The sequence below is a fragment of the Lynx canadensis genome, chromosome C1 (assembly GCF_007474595.2).
Source record: "Lynx canadensis isolate LIC74 chromosome C1, mLynCan4.pri.v2, whole genome shotgun sequence".
Taxonomy (NCBI): Eukaryota; Metazoa; Chordata; class Mammalia; order Carnivora; family Felidae; genus Lynx; species Lynx canadensis.
The window spans coordinates 103994080-104011880 of NC_044310.1; the positions used below are offsets into that span (position 1 = coordinate 103994080).

Consider the following 17801-nt stretch of genomic DNA (forward strand, 5'->3'; position numbering starts at 1 on the left):
GGGGAGAGGCTTGGGTGCGGGGAAGGCCCGGATGCCAGGCTGAGGAGAATTGTATGTAGACAGAGTGAGAGGATTCTTAGGGATCATTTGTCCAACGATTTCATTTCATAGATGTAGATGAGGAAACAAGACTCAGGAGTTACTCCCCACTTCTACCTTTCCAAGATCACATGCAACGGGTTGGGGAGCTAAAACAAGGAAGGACATTTAATGAGCATACACTTACTCTACGTCAGACACCATGCAATGTACTTTAAGTGTAGTGTCTTACTTAATCACAATGACTAACTAGAGTTTATTATTTTACAGATAAGGCAACGGACACTCAGAGAGGCTAGATACATTGCCCAAAATTAAAGCTAGGAGATGGCAAAGAGGGATTCAAACATCGGTCTTCTGATTCCCAATACTTTGATCTTTTAGTTATACCACACATTGTTAGGTAATTTTCTGACTTCACCTATTCTAAGTTGGGAGAAACAGTAAGGAAGAGTGGAATGGGCCGCTCCCTTAACCTCCCATTAGAGCGAGGAAGAACTGGAAGATATGCAGAAATCAGAAAACCGAGAAGTCTAAGGGGACAGATTAAGACAATTACCCTTGTTCATGACCTGTCAGGCTGGGTTCCTCTGATTACTCTTACACACACACACACACACACACACACACACACACACACACACACACACACTACACATCCTTTGTCAGTAGACCATCATGCCATTTTTACCTAGGTGAAGCTATACTTATCTCCATCCACCCCCCTGCAGTGGCTCAGGATGGGGAAATGAAAGTCAGAAGTAGAAAAAAAAAAATGGATGAAATGCACCAGTGAGATGAAAATTAGACCCCCAAGGAATAACTGGGAATAGTCACAAAATAAGAAGCTTGAAAGAGGGGCAGTTAATCTACTGGGATGTATGTGTTGATGGTGGAGGGAAGTACTTTTTGTAGGATATACTTTTTCAGAAATCTTAAGTTAAAGAATTTGAAGATGGACATAGGGGAGACTGGGCAAGTGAAAGTCTGCCAAACGCCTTAAAACCTTCAGGACATGGGACACTATTTCTTCTGCAACCACAGTTGGTCTGTTGGTCTCCTGCAAAGAAGGTGGCTGTAACCTCTAAGTATCCCCTAGATCATTATAGATATGCTTAGCATCACCCTCCATCCCTGTTCCTCATTCCCCACATCCCACACCCTCAGGCAGAAGTGACAAAACAGAGACTTCTGAACACATTTATTTGATATGTCAAGTGGAGAGAGGAGTGATTTAGGGCTACTCCCCACTTCTACCTGTGGGGGTGTTCATAAGCTCAGACGGACAGATTGCATCGTAGAGCCCATGGCCCACTCCCTGGGAAAATGAGACAACCTGTTGATTGGTTAGGGGAGCTAGATGGGAATAAAAGGCAGGAAGTTGAGAAGTAAAGCTGAGAGCAAGAAGGGCAGCAGCAGAACTGAGGCTGGGGATTGCTGCAGGAAACCCCTAAGGAAAGTGAAGAAGATATCCTGAAAAGTGGTTAGGGCTGGAAGCAGGGTGTGAAAGGAGCCAGGCCTGGAGAGAGAAGCAAGACCTACACAAGGGAGTGGGATATTCAGGAAGAGGGCAGAGTGTGCAAAGTCATGAACAAGCTGTGTTGCAGGGCATACATGGAAAGCAGGGGACTGCTTCTGCAGGAGGGCAAACAGATTGGATACTACCCATAAGTAGGGGTTCCCTACTGCTTCTGAACAAATGCAGGTGAGTTTGGGACCCACTTGGGGCCCTAGCACAAGTGGCCCTGTGTGTGCCATTCCTATGGATGGGTACACAAGTAATTCCCATATGCATGTGAAGTGACCAGCACATGAATGCATGTGTCTATATGCCCAGTAAATAGAGTACTTACCCTTCTCTGTGAATAAGAGTACTGTGCTTGTGGAAACTTTCTTACCCATGTGTGCGTGCACCGTGCCCGTGAGCACATGCAAGAGACCCCCATGTCCGTGGTGTGTGTGTGAGCTGGTTCTCCCACCTGTCCCATCAAGGTCCTGATCCCCACCCTCCTTGACTCTTCTCACTCGTCTCAGCGCCCTGGCTCCCCTGGCCCGCCTAGACTCTGGAAGCCCCCTAGCAGGCGGATCTGCTCAGTCTGCATCGAGTGGCGCCTCACCAACTTGCGCTTGGTCCTAGGAGAGCCTGGCGCCCCCGCCTGGGGAGGGGCGGGCAGCGAAGGCGCCCGACCTCCGGGTTGGGGGCGAATGTCGGGGATGGGAGGGTGGGGGCTGACGTTGAGCGGAGGCAGGAAACCAGGCCGCGTTTGCGCGATGTGGTCCAGGAGCAACGTCCCCGAGCCCCTCCGCTCCAGCAGCCCGGGACTCCGCCTCCGTCCGCTCAGGGGAGAGACGGCCCCAGGCAGACTCTCCTGGGACTGGCGCGGCGAGGGCGCCGAGCCGGCTGGAGGGAGGGTCAGCGGGGAGGCGCTGTATCGGCGGCGCTCCAGGGACAAGCGGCTGCACTCCGGCGAGTCGGGGCAAATATTCCCGGGAGTATCGAGCTCCACCGGCTCCATGCGGCTCAGTTTCTGCCTCAGCCCCGCAGGGGGACCGGACTCCTGAGCTTCTGGCGCAGTGTTTCGGCGAGAGAGAGGACCCCCACCCGTCACTTTCTCCGCCCACGGAGGCGGGTCCTCCGGGCCTTCAGTGCTGTGACGTCTGGAAAGACGGGGTCGACCGGTCAGGGTCAGGCCGTTGAATTCGGCGGTCAGGCGCTCGATCCCCGGCCTCCCTTCCGCGGGCGGGACAGGTTGAGGAGGGGCCACTAGGCCCCAGGGCTCGGAGTTGAGCCTTTTGAGTGGTTTTGGAGGGTGACGGGGTGGTTTGGGGAGCGGCTCAGAAGGGGAGGGGTCATCGGGGGGTTTAGGAAGAGGGAATTCGAATACGTCCCGCTTCTCCTCTTCTTCCTGAGCGCGAGGGGACAGCAACCCCCGTCCTCCTCCTCCTCCTCCTCCTCCTCCTCCTCCTCCTCCACCTCCTCCTCCTCCTCCTCCTCCTGCAGCCTGCAGTTGGATTTCCGAAGGCGAAGTGCAGACCCCCGGGCTAGGAGGAGCGGGAGCCGGGTCCTCCACCCCCGGGGACGGTGGGGAATTGAGATACTGCCGTGTCTTCTTGGTTCCCGAGGGAGAGGTGTCGGTGGTGATGATGATGACCTCCGTGCCCTTGGCCTTACAGGCGTCCAGCAGCGTGGCAAGGGTCTCACGGTCCCCGCGGTCCAGGGCGTGAACAAGCGCCGAGGCGCCCGCGTGATCTCGCACTGAGGGGTCTGCACCGTGGGCAAGGAGCAGCGAAGCCACGGCGGCGCCCCCACCCCCGGCGCAAGCGTGCATGAGCGCGGTGCGCCCCAGGCGGTCTGCGATGTTGGGGTCAGCGCCTTGCTCCAGGAGGTAGCGTACCATGCGTGCCTTGTTCTGGGGGTCGTCGTAACGGGCCCGACAGGCCGCCATTAGCGCAGTCTCACCCTGGGCATCACCCTCATTCACGTAGGCGCCTCCCTCCAGAAGCAAACGGGCCAAGCGTAGCTTACCCTGACCCACGGCCCGAAGAAGAGCGTGGCCCTCGGTGTGCAGCATAGCTGCGGCTGGGGCGAAAGCACCAATGAAGCCGGGACGGGGGCCCGCCGAGGGTGTCTAGGGGCGTGGGGGTGGTGGCTGGCGGAAGCCTGAGGGCTCAGTGGCGAAGCCAATCCCTGCGAGAAAGAGAGATCTTATTGACGGATTCAGGCAGGGAAACTGAGGCACCGGTGGAAAGATACGGTGTGGGGAGATCTCTACGGCACGGCACACAGTCCTTCCTCTAACTCATGCCTTTGAGCCGCCCCCTCCCCCCAGCGCATGCCTGAGGAGGTGGGAAGGGTGCACCCGCATTGAAGGACGAGCGCGCGTGCAAATGCGTACGTGCACGCGCAGGGATACCGCACCCCCACCCTCACCCCACGGCTTATCAGACCTTTCCAGCATCCCCCTTTTCTTATCCGCACTTGGAATACCCCTTCCTAGGATGCTGAACGCCGCCCACCCACACACATGCACCCATACATTCACACACATAATTCCCATTCCTAACCTCTTTTAGGTTGCCACAGCCCCAAAAATTGAGTGGGGGGAGGGAAGCAGCTTGCATTTGGGACCTAAAACGGGTGGGGGGAGAATTGGGGGTTTCTTTTGCCCCTGCTATGTTCCCCATCACTCCTTGCTCTTTCCCTCCCAGGCTGTGCGCCCAAATAGATACCTGAATGTCCGCAGGATCTCCAAGAGGCCAGGACTGAGGCCAGGGCCCTGGGGCAGCCGGGGTGGCGGAACCGGGTTCCCGGGGGCCCACATGGCGTGGGGAGGGGCACCTGGATTCCCTTGGTGTCAGTATCTGCGCCCCGGCACCGGATCCTGGTCCCTCCTCCCGGTGCGCCCCGGGCACGGCGCCGGCTCGGGAGGAGAGAAGCTGGGGGGGGGGGGGGGGCGGAGCTCTGCCTTGCTATTTATAGCCTGGTCTCTGCGGGTGGGGGCGTCGGGCACCAAACCGTTCCCCCACCCATGCACACAAAAATCCTCAAAACCTAGAGGCTCCAATCCTGACTTCTCTTGCTGAGCCGACCTCCCCTCAGCCCCAACAAACCTAAATGTTCCTCAGGAGACTCCTCCGCGATCCAGACTGGGACCATCCCAATTCTTCCTTGAGCAGAGCCCCATTTTCCGCGTTTGATGTGTTTATGCGCGCCTGTACGCCCGATCTGACCTGCTACCCACAGCACATGGCACATTGTGCAGAGAGGTGGAGAGAGGCGATTGGAATCCACAGCCGGAGTCCATACTGCACAGAGAGAAGCAAGAGATCTGGTTGCCTCCTTGTAGTTTACATGTGAGGGGGAGCTGGAGCCAGACAGCGGTACATCCTCACTCCACCTCCTCCTAAACGGAACACACAGCACAGATAAACTTGAACCTCAGTTCCCTGGTACAGACCTCAGATAAGTGTGAGGAGAGTGGATGGATATACGGGGTCATTTTTAGGTACACCAGGGGGCATTCCCAGATGCCTTCCTCCCCACATTCTTGGAGAGGGAGAGGGAAAGAGAAAAGGGGAAGAGAGAAGAGCGACCCTTGTAACACATCCTTTCTCACTGCATCTCTTTATAATCAATCTTTCTTAGACTGTCATTATTTTTCCATCTTGCCTGAAGGTCTCTGTCCGATGGCTCCTGATGTCTTCTCTCTGCCTATCTGTCACAATTGTAACCCGTCTCTCTCTGCTGTCTGTCTCTGCCTCTCCTTGCCACCTGCCCTGTCTCCATGGTTACCATAGCTTCCATCTGCATATTTTAGGAATGAGTTTGTGTCCAGCTGGAAGGCATCAGGGAAGTGGAAGATGAGGGAAAAAAAATCCCAAGGATTTGGAAAACTCACCTGAGATCATTCATACTGGCGGCCACCAGACACAAGATACTAAAAATAATGTTCCTGGAGAAGGAGGAAGAGAAATATTGCTGGGAAGCTACCCATTTTTATTAGCCACCATTTACGGGACGCCAACTATGTGCCAGGTACTTCACATATATTATTTCCAATCTTCACAACAATGCTATAAGGTAGGAATCTCCTTTTTATCTCCTTGTTATAGGTGAAGAAACTGATACCTAAGTTAAGCAAGTTCTTCAAAACCTCACAGCTCTGTTTCTGTCCTATTCCAAAGACGGGGCACTTCCCACTGGATCTACAGCCTCCCAAGTCAAGAGGCTTCACTCCCAGGCCCATTTTCTCTGACATCTGGGATAGTCTTCTTGACTAACTCCTAGATTTTATGTCCACTCTGAATTCCTTCCGTGTGTGTGTGTGTGTGTGTGTGTGTGAATGAAAATAGGGCTCCTCTCCGCCTCCCTCCCACCAACCATGCCCCTCTTCAGCAAGGGCTAGGAGGAGCTGGAAGGCAATAGAAAATGTAGGAAACACTGGGCTCCTTCCCTGCCTCCCCAACTCTGGTTCTCTAATTCCTAATCCTTCCTTCCCCAAACTTTCCGCTCATCTTCTCACAGACATGGCAGCAACCCACAGGGGGAAAAAATAATAGAAAATAAATATTCAGTTGTGGTGCTGGAGGGAAGCCCTGTAGGACTGGAGGGAAGGCAAGAGTGATGGAGGGGAGGCCGAGCTGTGAAGCCCCAGTCACAAAAAGAGCGATCCCTAAGGAACAACCCTTTCATTTCTCTGTGGGAGCTTTCTCAACAGTGTCCCTCGGTGAGTTCTAAGCGTGAACTCTCGCTAGCCAGGAGCTCCGCCATCTGAGATGAGGTCGGAAATAATCAAGCCCTGGTTGATTCTGCAACCCTCTCTCCGCGCCACGGCGGGCTTCCCAAGCCTGGGTTCTGGCTGACTCTCCCCCTCCTTCCTTCTCCTCGGCTTCAAGTGGGTGGATCTCCCTCCTGGTCTTCTCCTAGATTGGCCGGGAGAATTGACCAATGGGAAGCCCTGGGAGGCGGAGCTAGGACGCCAGAAGCTAAAGGAAGACCTGCAAATTTCAAGTTGGCTGCGACGTGGGCTCCGCGTGGGGGAGGGGCAGCAGGTAAGGCTCCGTCCCGGTAGCGCTGACCTGGTTCTGTCCCACACCTCCCGAACTAGTTCGCCAGGGCCACGCTGCGAGATAGATAGACAACGCATTCCGGCAGCCTGTTGGATCAGCCCCCTCTGGTTTCCTACTCTTCTTTCCCTTTCTCTTCAGGGCTCCCATTGCTGTACCGATTATACAGAGAACTGCAGTTTTCTTTCGTGCATAGGGGAGACAGATTAAAGCACAAAGTGAGAAAGATTCACTCTTGTATCTCTGACTTTTTGTTACAGCATCAGCTTCCCCCGAATATTTTATCATTATTCCCTTGTCTAAGAGTCTGACAAACTCCTGTTATTAAGAATCAGCTGAAATATTGTCTCCTACCTGTAGCTTTCTTGGACCACCTCTTCTTCCTTTTTTTTTTTTCCTTCGTAATTAATTGTTCCCCAGTCTGAAGGTAACGTTTTATGCGTACCTCTATTAGAGCACTTGGTGTGTGGTCTCTAATATTTCTCTGTTCTTCTGAGAATATATTGTTTTGTAGGCAGGTTCTTGTACTCAATACAAAGTGCCCAATAAAGGTTACTTGAATGGAATTGATTACGAAGGCCGACTTTAAACTCCTAGCATAATTAGGGAACAATTAATAAAAGATGAAATAAAATACAATACAGTATCTAATTATGATCTCTTAAATTAGTGGTTTGTAATGCAATTGCTCCCACAGTCCAGAGAAAGGAGAAAGCTAGGAGGACTGGGATGGTGAAGGGAGGCTTGATGAATCACCAGGTCTCAAGTTTGGAAGAGCCCTCAGAAATCATGTATTCATCCATCTATCCATTCATTCATTCATTCAAAAAATATTTATTGAGCATCTACTATATGCCAGACACAATGCTAGACAATGGGGATCATAGTGAATCCTCTACTTTACACATGCGTCCTTCCTCTGATAAACCATATTTAGTAAATTGTTACCCATCTTCTACTTAAACATCACTCGTAAGAAGACTCCCTAGCTCACTTTGCAGGTCATCCCATTTTTGGATATTTGTTCTTCAGTTAATATCCAACAAATATTCTAAACAAATATGTAGCTCAACGAAATGCCTTCCTCACCTCCATTGTAAAAGAAGGAGCACTGTCCTGGTGGTAGCATTCTTAAAAATAAAGAAAAACCATCCCCTTTGGTTTCTTTCTTTCTTTTTTTTAATGTTTATTTATTTTTGAGAGAGACAGAGAGAAAGACAGAGTACGAGCAGAGAGGGACAGAGAGAGCAGGAGACACAGAATCTGAAGCAGGCTCCAGGCTCTGACCTGTCAGCACAGAGCCTGACATGGGGCTCAAACTCACAGACTGTGAGATCATGACCTGAGCCAAAGTCAGTCCCTTAACTGACTGAGCCACCCAGGTACCTTCCCTTTGGTTTCTGATTTAAAAAGTAATATACATTTATTCTAAAAAAAATTGGAAACACATAAAGGTGTAGATAAAAATGTCTATTATTTCATGACCATGATCTAGGGATAACCGTTATTATTATATTATTATTATTATTATCAATTTCTTTTCTGCACATATACATGTGTGTGTTACATAAATCAGGCTATACCACAAATATAATTTTTATCCCGTTTCCCTCCACTGTACATAGTGAACATTTTTTTTTGCCTTTAAGTATTATTTGAAGTCATTTTTCTTTCTACATGATAGCCTAAAATGGATATTTGATTTTTTTTTTAACCATTCATTTTTTTGTTGAGCCATTTAGGTTATTTCAGAAGTTTTGCTACCATGGATAGCTCTTTGATGACCAGACATGTTTACATGTCTGACTGTATATATGATGACATCTTTTTTTTTTTTTTTTTGAGTATTATAGTCACTTTTATTTTTTTTTTTTATATATGAAATTTATTGACAAATTGGTTTCCATTCAACACCCAGTGCTCATCCCAAAAGGTGCCCTACTCAATACCCATCACCCACCCTCCCCTCCCTCCCACCCCCCATCAACCCTCAGTTTGTTCTCAGTTTTTAACAGTCTCTTATGCTTTGGCTCTCTCCCACTCTAACGTCCTTTTTTTTTTTTTTTTTCCTTCCCCTCCCCCATGGGTTCCTGTTAAGTTTCTCAGGATCCACATAAGAGTGAAACCATATGGTATCTGTCTTTCTCTGTATGGCTTATTTCACTTAGCATCACACTCTCCAGTTCCATCCACGTTGCTACAAAAGGCCATATTTCATTTTTTCTCATTGCCACGTAGTATTCCATTGTGTATATAAACCACAATTTCTTTATCCATTCATCAGTTGATATGATGACATCTTTAAGGATACATTTTTTAAAGTAGGATTACTGGATTAAGGATATGAACATTTAAAAGGCTGTTGCTCCCCTGAAATACTGTGTATAAAGACAATCCTTCCAATGAGGTATGAGAGTGTCCCATCTCAAAAAAACTGTGGCAACCTGATTATTCTTTAAGTGTTTGTCAATTTGGTAGGTGAAGAATGGTTTTGTCGATCATTATTTTATCAATTGCCTATTCATGTCCTTTGCACATTTATTCTATTGGTATGATTTTTTTCATTTGCATGTCCATGAGTTCTTATATAATAAGAGTATTAACTCCTTGTTTTATTTATCAGAAATATGGGAAACCCTAAATATTAGAGTGCCCTAGTCCTCAATCTCTGGATCTCTTCTTTTCTCTGTTCACATCCACTCCTTTAGGGATCCCACCCAGTCTCATGGCTTGAAATATTTGTATACTGACAACTCCACCAATTTAAACTCCATTGGTATAGCAGTTTTTGTTTGTTTTGCTCACTGCTATGTCCCTAGCACTTGGAACAGTGCTTGGCATATAACAAGCACTCAGTAGATATTTTTTGAATGAATTAAGATGGTATTATTATTATTATTATTCCCATTTTACAGATGAGGAAACAGGTTTAGAGATATTAAATAAATTGCTGTAGGTTGTATAACTAGGAAATGGCAGAACTAGAATTCAAATCCATGTTCTTAACCACTACACGTACTGCCTTTCTTAAATTTGATGTCATGGTTTTTCTGTATTTTGTTGAAATCTGCTTCTTAGTTAACTTCTACCACAATACAGTTAGGCATAAATAGGAATGAGTGTCATGTATATGAGATGTTGTTGTTTGGGGGAAGGAGAGTGCACAGGTGAACTCTAGGGAGGGTTGACGATAAGAAAAAGCAATTTGGGACCAGATTATGGAAGACCCTAAATATCCTCAAGAATTTAGATTCAATCACAATCTTAAAGAATAGAAACTCATGGTAGATTCCTGACCTGAGGGGGCTGAGATGGATGGTTCAGTTTCCCAGCCAACCACCAGTTTATTGCCTCAATTAAATAAGGTTTTTTTCTTTTTTTCCTCTCTCTCTCCCTTTTTTTTTTTAACCCCACATCCTTGGAGACCACTTGGTTATATGTGGAAATGGAATTCAATGTGTCTAACCTCAAAGCTCACAGCTTTTTCTTGACTCCTTACTGCTTTGCAATCAAAACAGCTCTTGTCCCCACTGCCAGAACTGGGTCTGTCAAGTGGAATTATACCTAAACCAGCTGGTTAGTGTCCTTTCCCCTGAAAGGGCCTGAAGACATGCTTACAAATTCTGACTTCTTCTCTAGTGTCCATGAGACATCCTTTCTCTCCTAATAAGTCCTTTCAATCAGATCACAATTTAACCTATTAGCTAACTTCTTATTTTTTCCTCACATTTTTTTGTTGGACCTAAAACTTTACAAATTCCTCATACACACATTTTTTCACCCTCTCCTTCCTGCTACATATTGTTAATCTCACCTACTACTCTGTTGGTATATTTAAAATTTTTTTAATGATTATTTTTCTCTTATTACAAAAGAAATAACTTTCAGCATAGAAAACAAACGTTAAAATACACATAACCCCTCAAAAAGCAAACACCCATCACCTCAAATTAACCAATATTAATTTTCAGTGTATAACCTTCAAAAACAACTTTTTTTCATCATACATGAAGTATGTATGTGTGTGTTTGACAAAATAGATTTCTTTATACACATTTCTAAATCTTTTTTTCACCAGCTAATCTTTTGTTGAGTGCATTTTGTTGAACTATATATTTCTTGTTTAGAGTGTTTTTTGGATATTAATTGAAGAACAAATATTATTAATTGAAGACTTGCAAAGTGAGCCAGGGATTCCTCTTACTAAAGATGTTTAAATAGAAACTAGGTAACAATTTACTAAATATGGTTTATCTGAGGAAGGATACATGTCTAGAGTAGAAGATTCACTATGATCCCCATTGTCCAGCATTGTGTCTGGCATATAGTAAATGCTCAATAAAAATTTGTTGAATGAATGAATACGTGATTTCTGAGGGCTCTTCCTAACTTGAGATCTTGTGATTCATCAAGCCTCCCCTCATTATCCCAGTCCCCCTAGATTTCTCCCCTATCCCATCATATTAAGGGCACATACTAGCAGTGTAATTCAATATTGTTGATGTTGAACTTGGTCACCTGACTGAAGTAGTGTTTGTCCACTTTCTCCACTGTAGAGTTATACCGCTCCCCACCTTTCCAAAGCTGAATTGGACAAAATCCCCTATATATAGTCCACCCTTAAGGAGTGGGAAGTTCTACTCCCCCTCTTCAGGGTGGAATCTACATAATTTATTTGGAATTCTACACAAGAGGTTTGTCTTTTCTCCCCCATGTATTAACTTATTTAATCATTTCTTTCTATCAGTGTGGACTCATGATATTTATTTTATACTTTGGGGTTATAACTTAATACTACTTTATTGCTCAAATTCTTCTTTGGCCATTGGGATCTCTTCCAGTAGACTCTTATGCCCCTTTGACATAGCCTGCCAATGTCTGTATGCTGTTGTTTTGAGTGCTTCTTTACTTTCTGGCACTAGAAGATGCTTCAGGCTCGCCTTGGGTATTTCCTGCCCCAGCCCTTAGAATCAGCCATTTCTCCAAGAAGCCCTGGGTCTTTTTTTGTTGGAAAATGGTCTTAGAAACCAAGATCTGGGTGCTAGGTGTGCTCTTTGTCACTGGGATATCATTTCTTACAAGTTTCATTTTCATTTGGTAACTTTACCCCCCATCCTACCTGCCTCTGACTGGTCCCTTAAGATTGATGACAACAGGCAGAGTTCTGCTACTTCTAGTAACAGAAGGAACTTTCGATTCATCAGAGTTTATCACTGTGGGGTGGGCTGCCTTGGGGGAGAACAGATACCCTCTCTTTAAGAAAATGCCACTGTGGGTGCCTGGGTGGCTCAGTCAGTTAAGCATCTGACTTCGGTTCGGGTGTCATGATCTCCCGGTTTGTGAGTTTGAGCCCTGCATCAGGCTCAGAACCTGGAGCCTGCTTCAGATTCTGTGTCTCCCTCTCTCTCTGTCCCTCCTCCACTTGCACTCTGTGTCTTGCTCTCAAAAATAAATAAACAATGGGGCGCCTGGGTGGCGCAGTCGGTTAAGCGTCCGACTTCAGCCAGGTCACGATCTCGCGGTCCGTGAGTTCGAGCCCCGCGTCAGGCTCTGGGCTGATGGCTCGGAGCCTGGAGCCTGTTTCCGATTCTGTGTCTCCCTCTCTCTCTGCCCCTCCCCCGTTCATGCTCTGTCTCTCTCTGTCCCAAAAATAAATAAAAACGTTGAAAAAAAAATTAAAAAAAATAAATAAATAAACATTAAAAAAAAAAGAAAGAAAGAAAATGCCACTGGAAGTGAAATGATTAACAACTTACAAAGTGGAGTACTGGGTTGGGAGGGCTTTTGGACTAGATACCTCTACTGGTCCTTCCAACTCTAAGATTCTAAGTGCTCCTAAGTGGTATTACAAAAAAATAAATTGATTGTAATGGCTCTCCCCACCACCACCTCCCACCACTGACCGTGAGACTGATGACTTATCCTTATCCCCCACAGTAGATGCTTAATACATGTTTTGCTGAAATTCACTGCATTGGATTGAATTGGGGCCTGGTTGGGTGTGGAAAGCCAGGGAGAGAAAGAATTCAAAGATTAGATGGCGATATGCAGACAGTGACAAATATCAAATTACCTTAGGGATGGAGGGAAGTTTTATCCAGAGGTCTAATCACTTTCCCTTTTGTGCTGGAGTTACACTACTTTGCAGTTATCTGTCCTGTTGGGACTATGTCTCATCCGTGTCTGTATTTCCAGAAATACGCTGCCTGGTACAATGCCTTTCCTATCAACATTTGTTGAATTACACTGGTTTTGGGGGGCCCTAGGGGAAAAGACTGAGTGTCTTGCACCTCCCTGGCTTCCTATCATTCTACCATACTTTTCTCTTTGTTTTTGTCTTTATCAGGTTTTTCTCACTGGATCTCTGAATACCCAGGCCCCCTCCACCATGGCCAGTCGGGGTGGGGGCCGGGGTCGTGGCCGGGGCCAACTGACCTTCAACATGGAGGCTGTGGGCATTGGGAAGGGGGATGCTCTTCCCCCACCCACCCTGCAGCCTTCTCCACTCTTCCCTGTGAGTATCTGCCCCCCTTCCTGAGACTCCCGTGTGCCCCTGGCTGACTATATATGATCCAGGATTCCTTGTGGGCCATCATAAAACTCATCTTGCCCCTTTCTGTCTCTATGCTTCCAACTCACATGGGATGTTTCCCAGGCAAGGTAGTTTCTCATACTCTCATCTCCCCAGCTTTCAAAATACTGTATTGTTCCCCACATTTTTCTTGGCCCTCTGTTCAGTGGGAGCATTGGATTGAACTGGGGGGGGAGAGAGACCCTTCTAGATATGTTCTCTAGTGTTTTTTCCCTGAACTGACCACTGCCCCTGCTTCCTTAGCCCTTGGAGTTCCGTCCAGTGCCTCTGCCCTCAGGAGAGGAAGGGGAATACGTTCTGGCACTGAAGCAGGAGCTACGAGGGGCCATGAGGCAGCTCCCCTACTTCATCCGGCCAGCTGTCCCCAAGAGAGGTCAGTTGGAATGCTAGCATCGTGTTCTGAGTGCCTTTCATGAGCAGTGCCCTGTACACAGCACTCTGCGGGCCAGAGAGGCCAGAAGCAGCACAGGAAGCTCGCTGTCTAACTGGGGAGATCATAACAATTACCCCTGCATTTGAAATGCATTATCCATGGTTTGTTCTGAGTCTCACACACGGGTCTCTGAGAAGCCCCCTAAGCTTAACAGGATTACAAAGAGGTCAGGGAGACCAGGAGGGACTGGAGAAGGGGAGTCACTGGGAGGCTTGGGATACTGGATATTTACCAATAGGTGTGGAAGTGCAGTGTTGGAGTATATTGACAAACAGTGCTTTTTGATTAAAGCCTTAGGAGCTGAAGCTCAGAGGCATGAAAGGCCTGCCTGGTAGCCCCATTAACAAGGAGTAAAGGGAAGACTGAAACCCTAGTCCCTTGCTCTCTAGTGTACTTCCACCGTATCACACTACCTCTCAATATAGCCATGTCTTTGGGTTAAGGGAGATAACAAAACATTGTAATTTGGGGTGGCAAAGGGACAACATGGATGAGTGTTGAAGGTCCTTGTTAAAGCTGATCCCCTGGGCTCTGAGCTTGGGGAACAGACAGTGCCTGAGTATTGAGAGGGCTGGGTCCTCAGAAACAACCCTGTTCTAGGGCTCTGAAAGGATAAAACTTTGACCCTTGGCCTCTGACCCCTCAGATGTGGAGCGTTACTCAGACAAATATCAGATGTCAGGGCCGATTGACAATGCCATCGATTGGAACCCTGGTAGGTGATGGGCCCTTTCGTTGCCTGCCCTTTCTTAAAATCCTTGAGATGCCACAAGCCACCAGCCCATCCACCTTTCTGTGTCCCCTCCTCCCCTCTATACAGTATTTACACACTGGAGCCCTAGATGTCCTCCCAAACACTCTCAGACTCTACCTGAAAACCTATCAAATAGCCCCCGTTTCCCTGGAGGCACCCAAGCCACAGTTTTGTTCCAAGTAACTTTGACCCAATCCCTTCCTTCCCTCACCATTATCCTGACTCTTACTTCTCCTTTAAAACTGGTTATTCACAGGAGACCCCAGGCAGGGTCTTACTGACTTTTATGTTCCCACTGTTCCCAGATTGGCGACGTTTACCCCGTGAGTTAAAGATCCGAGTGCGGAAGCTACAAAAGGAACGTGAGTATATCTGGGGAAAGGAGGCAGAAGAGAGATTTCCTTCATCAGCTGGAGGGCCAAGGCTGTTGGTGGTCTTGCCTGCCGTCCCAGTTCCTGCCCATTCCACCCAGTATGGTAGCTGGGTGCCATGTGGCCACATGAGGGCAGCAGAGTGACATGGTCTCTGCAAGAGGGTGGGGTGGACCGCTAACAAGGAAGTTTGCTCTCAGATGATTCACCTTTTGATTCCCTGACCAGGGACCACCATCCTAATCCCCAAGAGGCCCCCCAAGAACACAGAAGATAAGGAAGAAACAATACAGAAACTGGAGGTGAGGAGGAAATGTGCATAGAGACCACCTGGGTCCCAGCCCCATTCCCTGTCCTTTGGCCCATCTGTGCCTCATTCTTTCCCTTCTCTGAGCTGAGTCCGAGTTTCTCCTTCTGTTCATCTTTACATCAGACCCTGGAGAAGAAGGAGGAGGAAGTGACTTCAGAGGAAGATGAAGAGAAAGAAGAAGAAGAAGAGAAGGAAGAGGAAGAAGAAGAGGAGTACGACGAAGAAGAACATGAAGAGGTGAGAGGGCTCTCCTTCCACCCTCAGTTCCCCTCTCTTTCTCATAAGCTCTGGGAGTCTCAATTCCATCCACCAGGGTTGTTCTCCTCCAGAGGGTTGGAGAGCCAAAGGAGATGTCCCCCCGGAGGAGAGCGCCCTCCACTTCATGTGCCCCCAGGCTCTTCTCAAGAGCAAGTGGCAGCCCCAAGGGACTTCCCAGGCCTGGAATGGTTTAAGGGTGGGAGGTGGGGGGGCGGATGCTGATACACTGGGAGGAAGGAGAATGCTGAAAACGTGCCTACTTTGATTTCTTTCTGTTCTGTTTCAGGAAACTGATTACATCATGTCATATTTTGACAATGGAGAGGACTTTGGGGGTGACAGTGATGACAATATGGATGAGGCTATATACTGAAGAAGGACCCTGAACAATATCTCAGACCTTCACATCGTTCTTGATTGAAGATACAGAAGTAACTGTCGCTATTACTTGGTTTTGTGGACAAGCGAATCATTTGCTTAGAGTCCAGATAAACTGGCCCTGGAGATAGGAATGGAGAATGATGACAGATAGTTCTCTTTTCCACCCTTCCCCTCCTTCTACCCTTGTGTCACCTCTGATAGCTTGGGGGGAGAGGGCAAAGGACCAATGTCTTAATTGTACGAAAGAAGGAAGGGTCAAAGAAGAACTGGGCTTTTAGAGCTGAGACAGCTGTACACGTGCCACTCCCCGCACTTTTTTGTAGTGGAAGATAATTGGGGGTGTATGCAGTTAGGAGGAGTAAGGCCAGTTTTATATTTTTAAATAAAATGTTTTTAGCTGTCTGTCTGTCTGTCTGTCTGTCCAGGGTGAGGCCTGATGGGAGAAGCCTGGCGAAAAGAAGGGAATGGCCTAGTTGGGGCATTTTTCCCTTGCCTGTCAGAGTCCAGTGTGACACACTGGCATTGCAGCCTTCCTGTCCTTTACCCCTTCCGTCCCACTCCCGTGGCGGGACACATACTCCCAATCTAGCCCTGCCAAGGAACATTCAAGAACTCATCTATGAGGCTGTGCGGAGTGAGTAGTAGAGAAGAACGGCCCACGCCCTGTAAGACCAGCCGGCTTCTGAACCTCTGGTCCTCAGGCCACAGGACATGATCGTCTCTTGTCACGTGTGTTCAACAGGGACACAGGCCCTCTCTTTCCCACACTTGACCTTGATCTCGTCCTTGTTTACAAGGAAAGATTACAGCTATTTTTGTGAGAGAGAGTCGAGAAAGCCAGGTGCAGGGAGGGAGTGGGGTGGAGGTGCTGATTCCTCCCCAGCACACACCTTCTTCCAGACCCGAGGGATCCCACTTTGAAAGATGTGTCTGTGCAGACAGAGCCACTATTCTCCACTTCCTGAAGCTGCTTTGTGGCTGAGTTGCAGTATCTCTTTTGGTTCTTCCTTTGTGGAAGGTAGTTAGTCTTTCTCACTCCCTTCTTGGGGTGGAGGGGGTAGGCGGTATTGCTTTACAGGAAGTAAGGAGGGTGGGGTGGAGGGGAGTGACTTAGGGACACTCACAGCTCAGCTCTGAGAGATGCTTCCTCACCCACTCGGCTCTCCCTGGGGTGAGGTCACTTCCCTAGGCTCTGATTGGCTTCTTAGGAAGCCCTCAGTGAGCTGATTGGTTCCAGCCAGTTGGTCCATGCAACAGTCACGGGCGAGCTGCGTGTCCAGAATAGGAACTGAATAAGGAGGCAGGCACAGATAGCTGGGGTGCTGTCATAGCGACCCTACTAAACATTTGAAAGTCATAAAGAGGGGATGTGGGAAAGCCTTCAAGAAATTGTCCAACCATATCCCATCAGGCCAACTGAATTCCATACAGCATCAAGTGATAGAGACTGGCAATCTCATGTAAGGCATTTCTTACCCCCATTGTAAAAACTAAGCAGGAACTGTGAATCTATTGAGGGAAAGCACCTTGAAAGTCAGGCTGGGGTGCCGTAATAGGTGTTAAGGTAGAGGCAGCCAAGAGAACAGAAAAGGAAACAGGAATTGAAAGAGAACATTCCACAGTTATTGAGCAATTTGTGGTGATTGTTGTGTTTCTTTTTCTAGCTCTCCAAGGTGCTGGGTGAGTGGAATGTGGGGGAGAGGGGCCAGGGGACCTGTCACTGGGGTTTCCCATAGTCACACTTTAGCCTGTGATTGTTGGTGGGGAGAAATCAGCAACAAACAAACATAGAAGACACTGAAAAATCTCCTTTACTCTCCCGCCCCTGCAGCCGCCCCACCACATATACCAGTCCTACCTGATCAGCTATATCTGTGTCTATGTTGGGGGCACAGCCATGCCCTCAAATCCCACCTAATGCCAGCTTAGGACCCTGAAAGAGTCTAGACAAAAGACAGTAGAGGAGGATTGGAGTGCACTCCTGCCCCCACCTCTATGTACAATACATTTTTTCCCATTTCCCGGGAGAAAGGAGGACAAAGGTTGGAGTGAAAACTTGGGCTCAGTTGTACTGCCTCACAAACAAAGTCAGAAAG

General features: G+C 47.9%; 2 protein-coding genes across 4 annotated transcripts; one reads left to right on the forward strand and one right to left on the reverse strand.

Annotated features, from left to right (window-relative positions):
* Window positions 1-1187: 1187 nt before the first annotated feature.
* On the reverse strand, window positions 1188-4712 carry ANKRD34A (ankyrin repeat domain 34A). Of its 2 annotated transcripts, none has more exons than XM_030325995.1 (2): window positions 4651-4712; window positions 1188-3727 (listed from the first exon to the last, which is right to left on the reverse strand). In XM_030325995.1, the coding sequence occupies exon 2, from the start codon at window positions 3609-3611 to the stop codon at window positions 2070-2072; it is 1542 nt and encodes a 513-aa protein (XP_030181855.1). In that variant the 5' UTR covers window positions 3612-3727; window positions 4651-4712; the 3' UTR covers window positions 1188-2069. The 2 variants fall into 2 exon arrangements, with proteins under 2 accessions (XP_030181855.1, XP_030181853.1); XM_030325993.1 differs by lacking the exon at window positions 4651-4712 and adding an exon at window positions 4270-4328.
* On the forward strand, window positions 4515-16107 carry POLR3GL (RNA polymerase III subunit GL). 2 transcript variants are annotated; one of them, XM_030325998.1, is made up of 9 exons: window positions 4515-5575; window positions 6467-6591; window positions 12953-13120; window positions 13442-13571; window positions 14278-14346; window positions 14691-14747; window positions 14985-15058; window positions 15190-15303; window positions 15611-16107. In XM_030325998.1, the coding sequence occupies exons 3-9, from the start codon at window positions 12995-12997 to the stop codon at window positions 15695-15697; spliced, it is 657 nt and encodes a 218-aa protein (XP_030181858.1). In that variant the 5' UTR covers window positions 4515-5575; window positions 6467-6591; window positions 12953-12994; the 3' UTR covers window positions 15698-16107. The 2 variants fall into 2 exon arrangements, with proteins under 2 accessions (XP_030181858.1, XP_030181857.1); XM_030325997.1 differs by lacking the exon at window positions 4515-5575 and having other exon boundaries at window positions 6436-6591.
* The last annotated feature ends 1694 nt before the right edge of the window (window positions 16108-17801 follow it).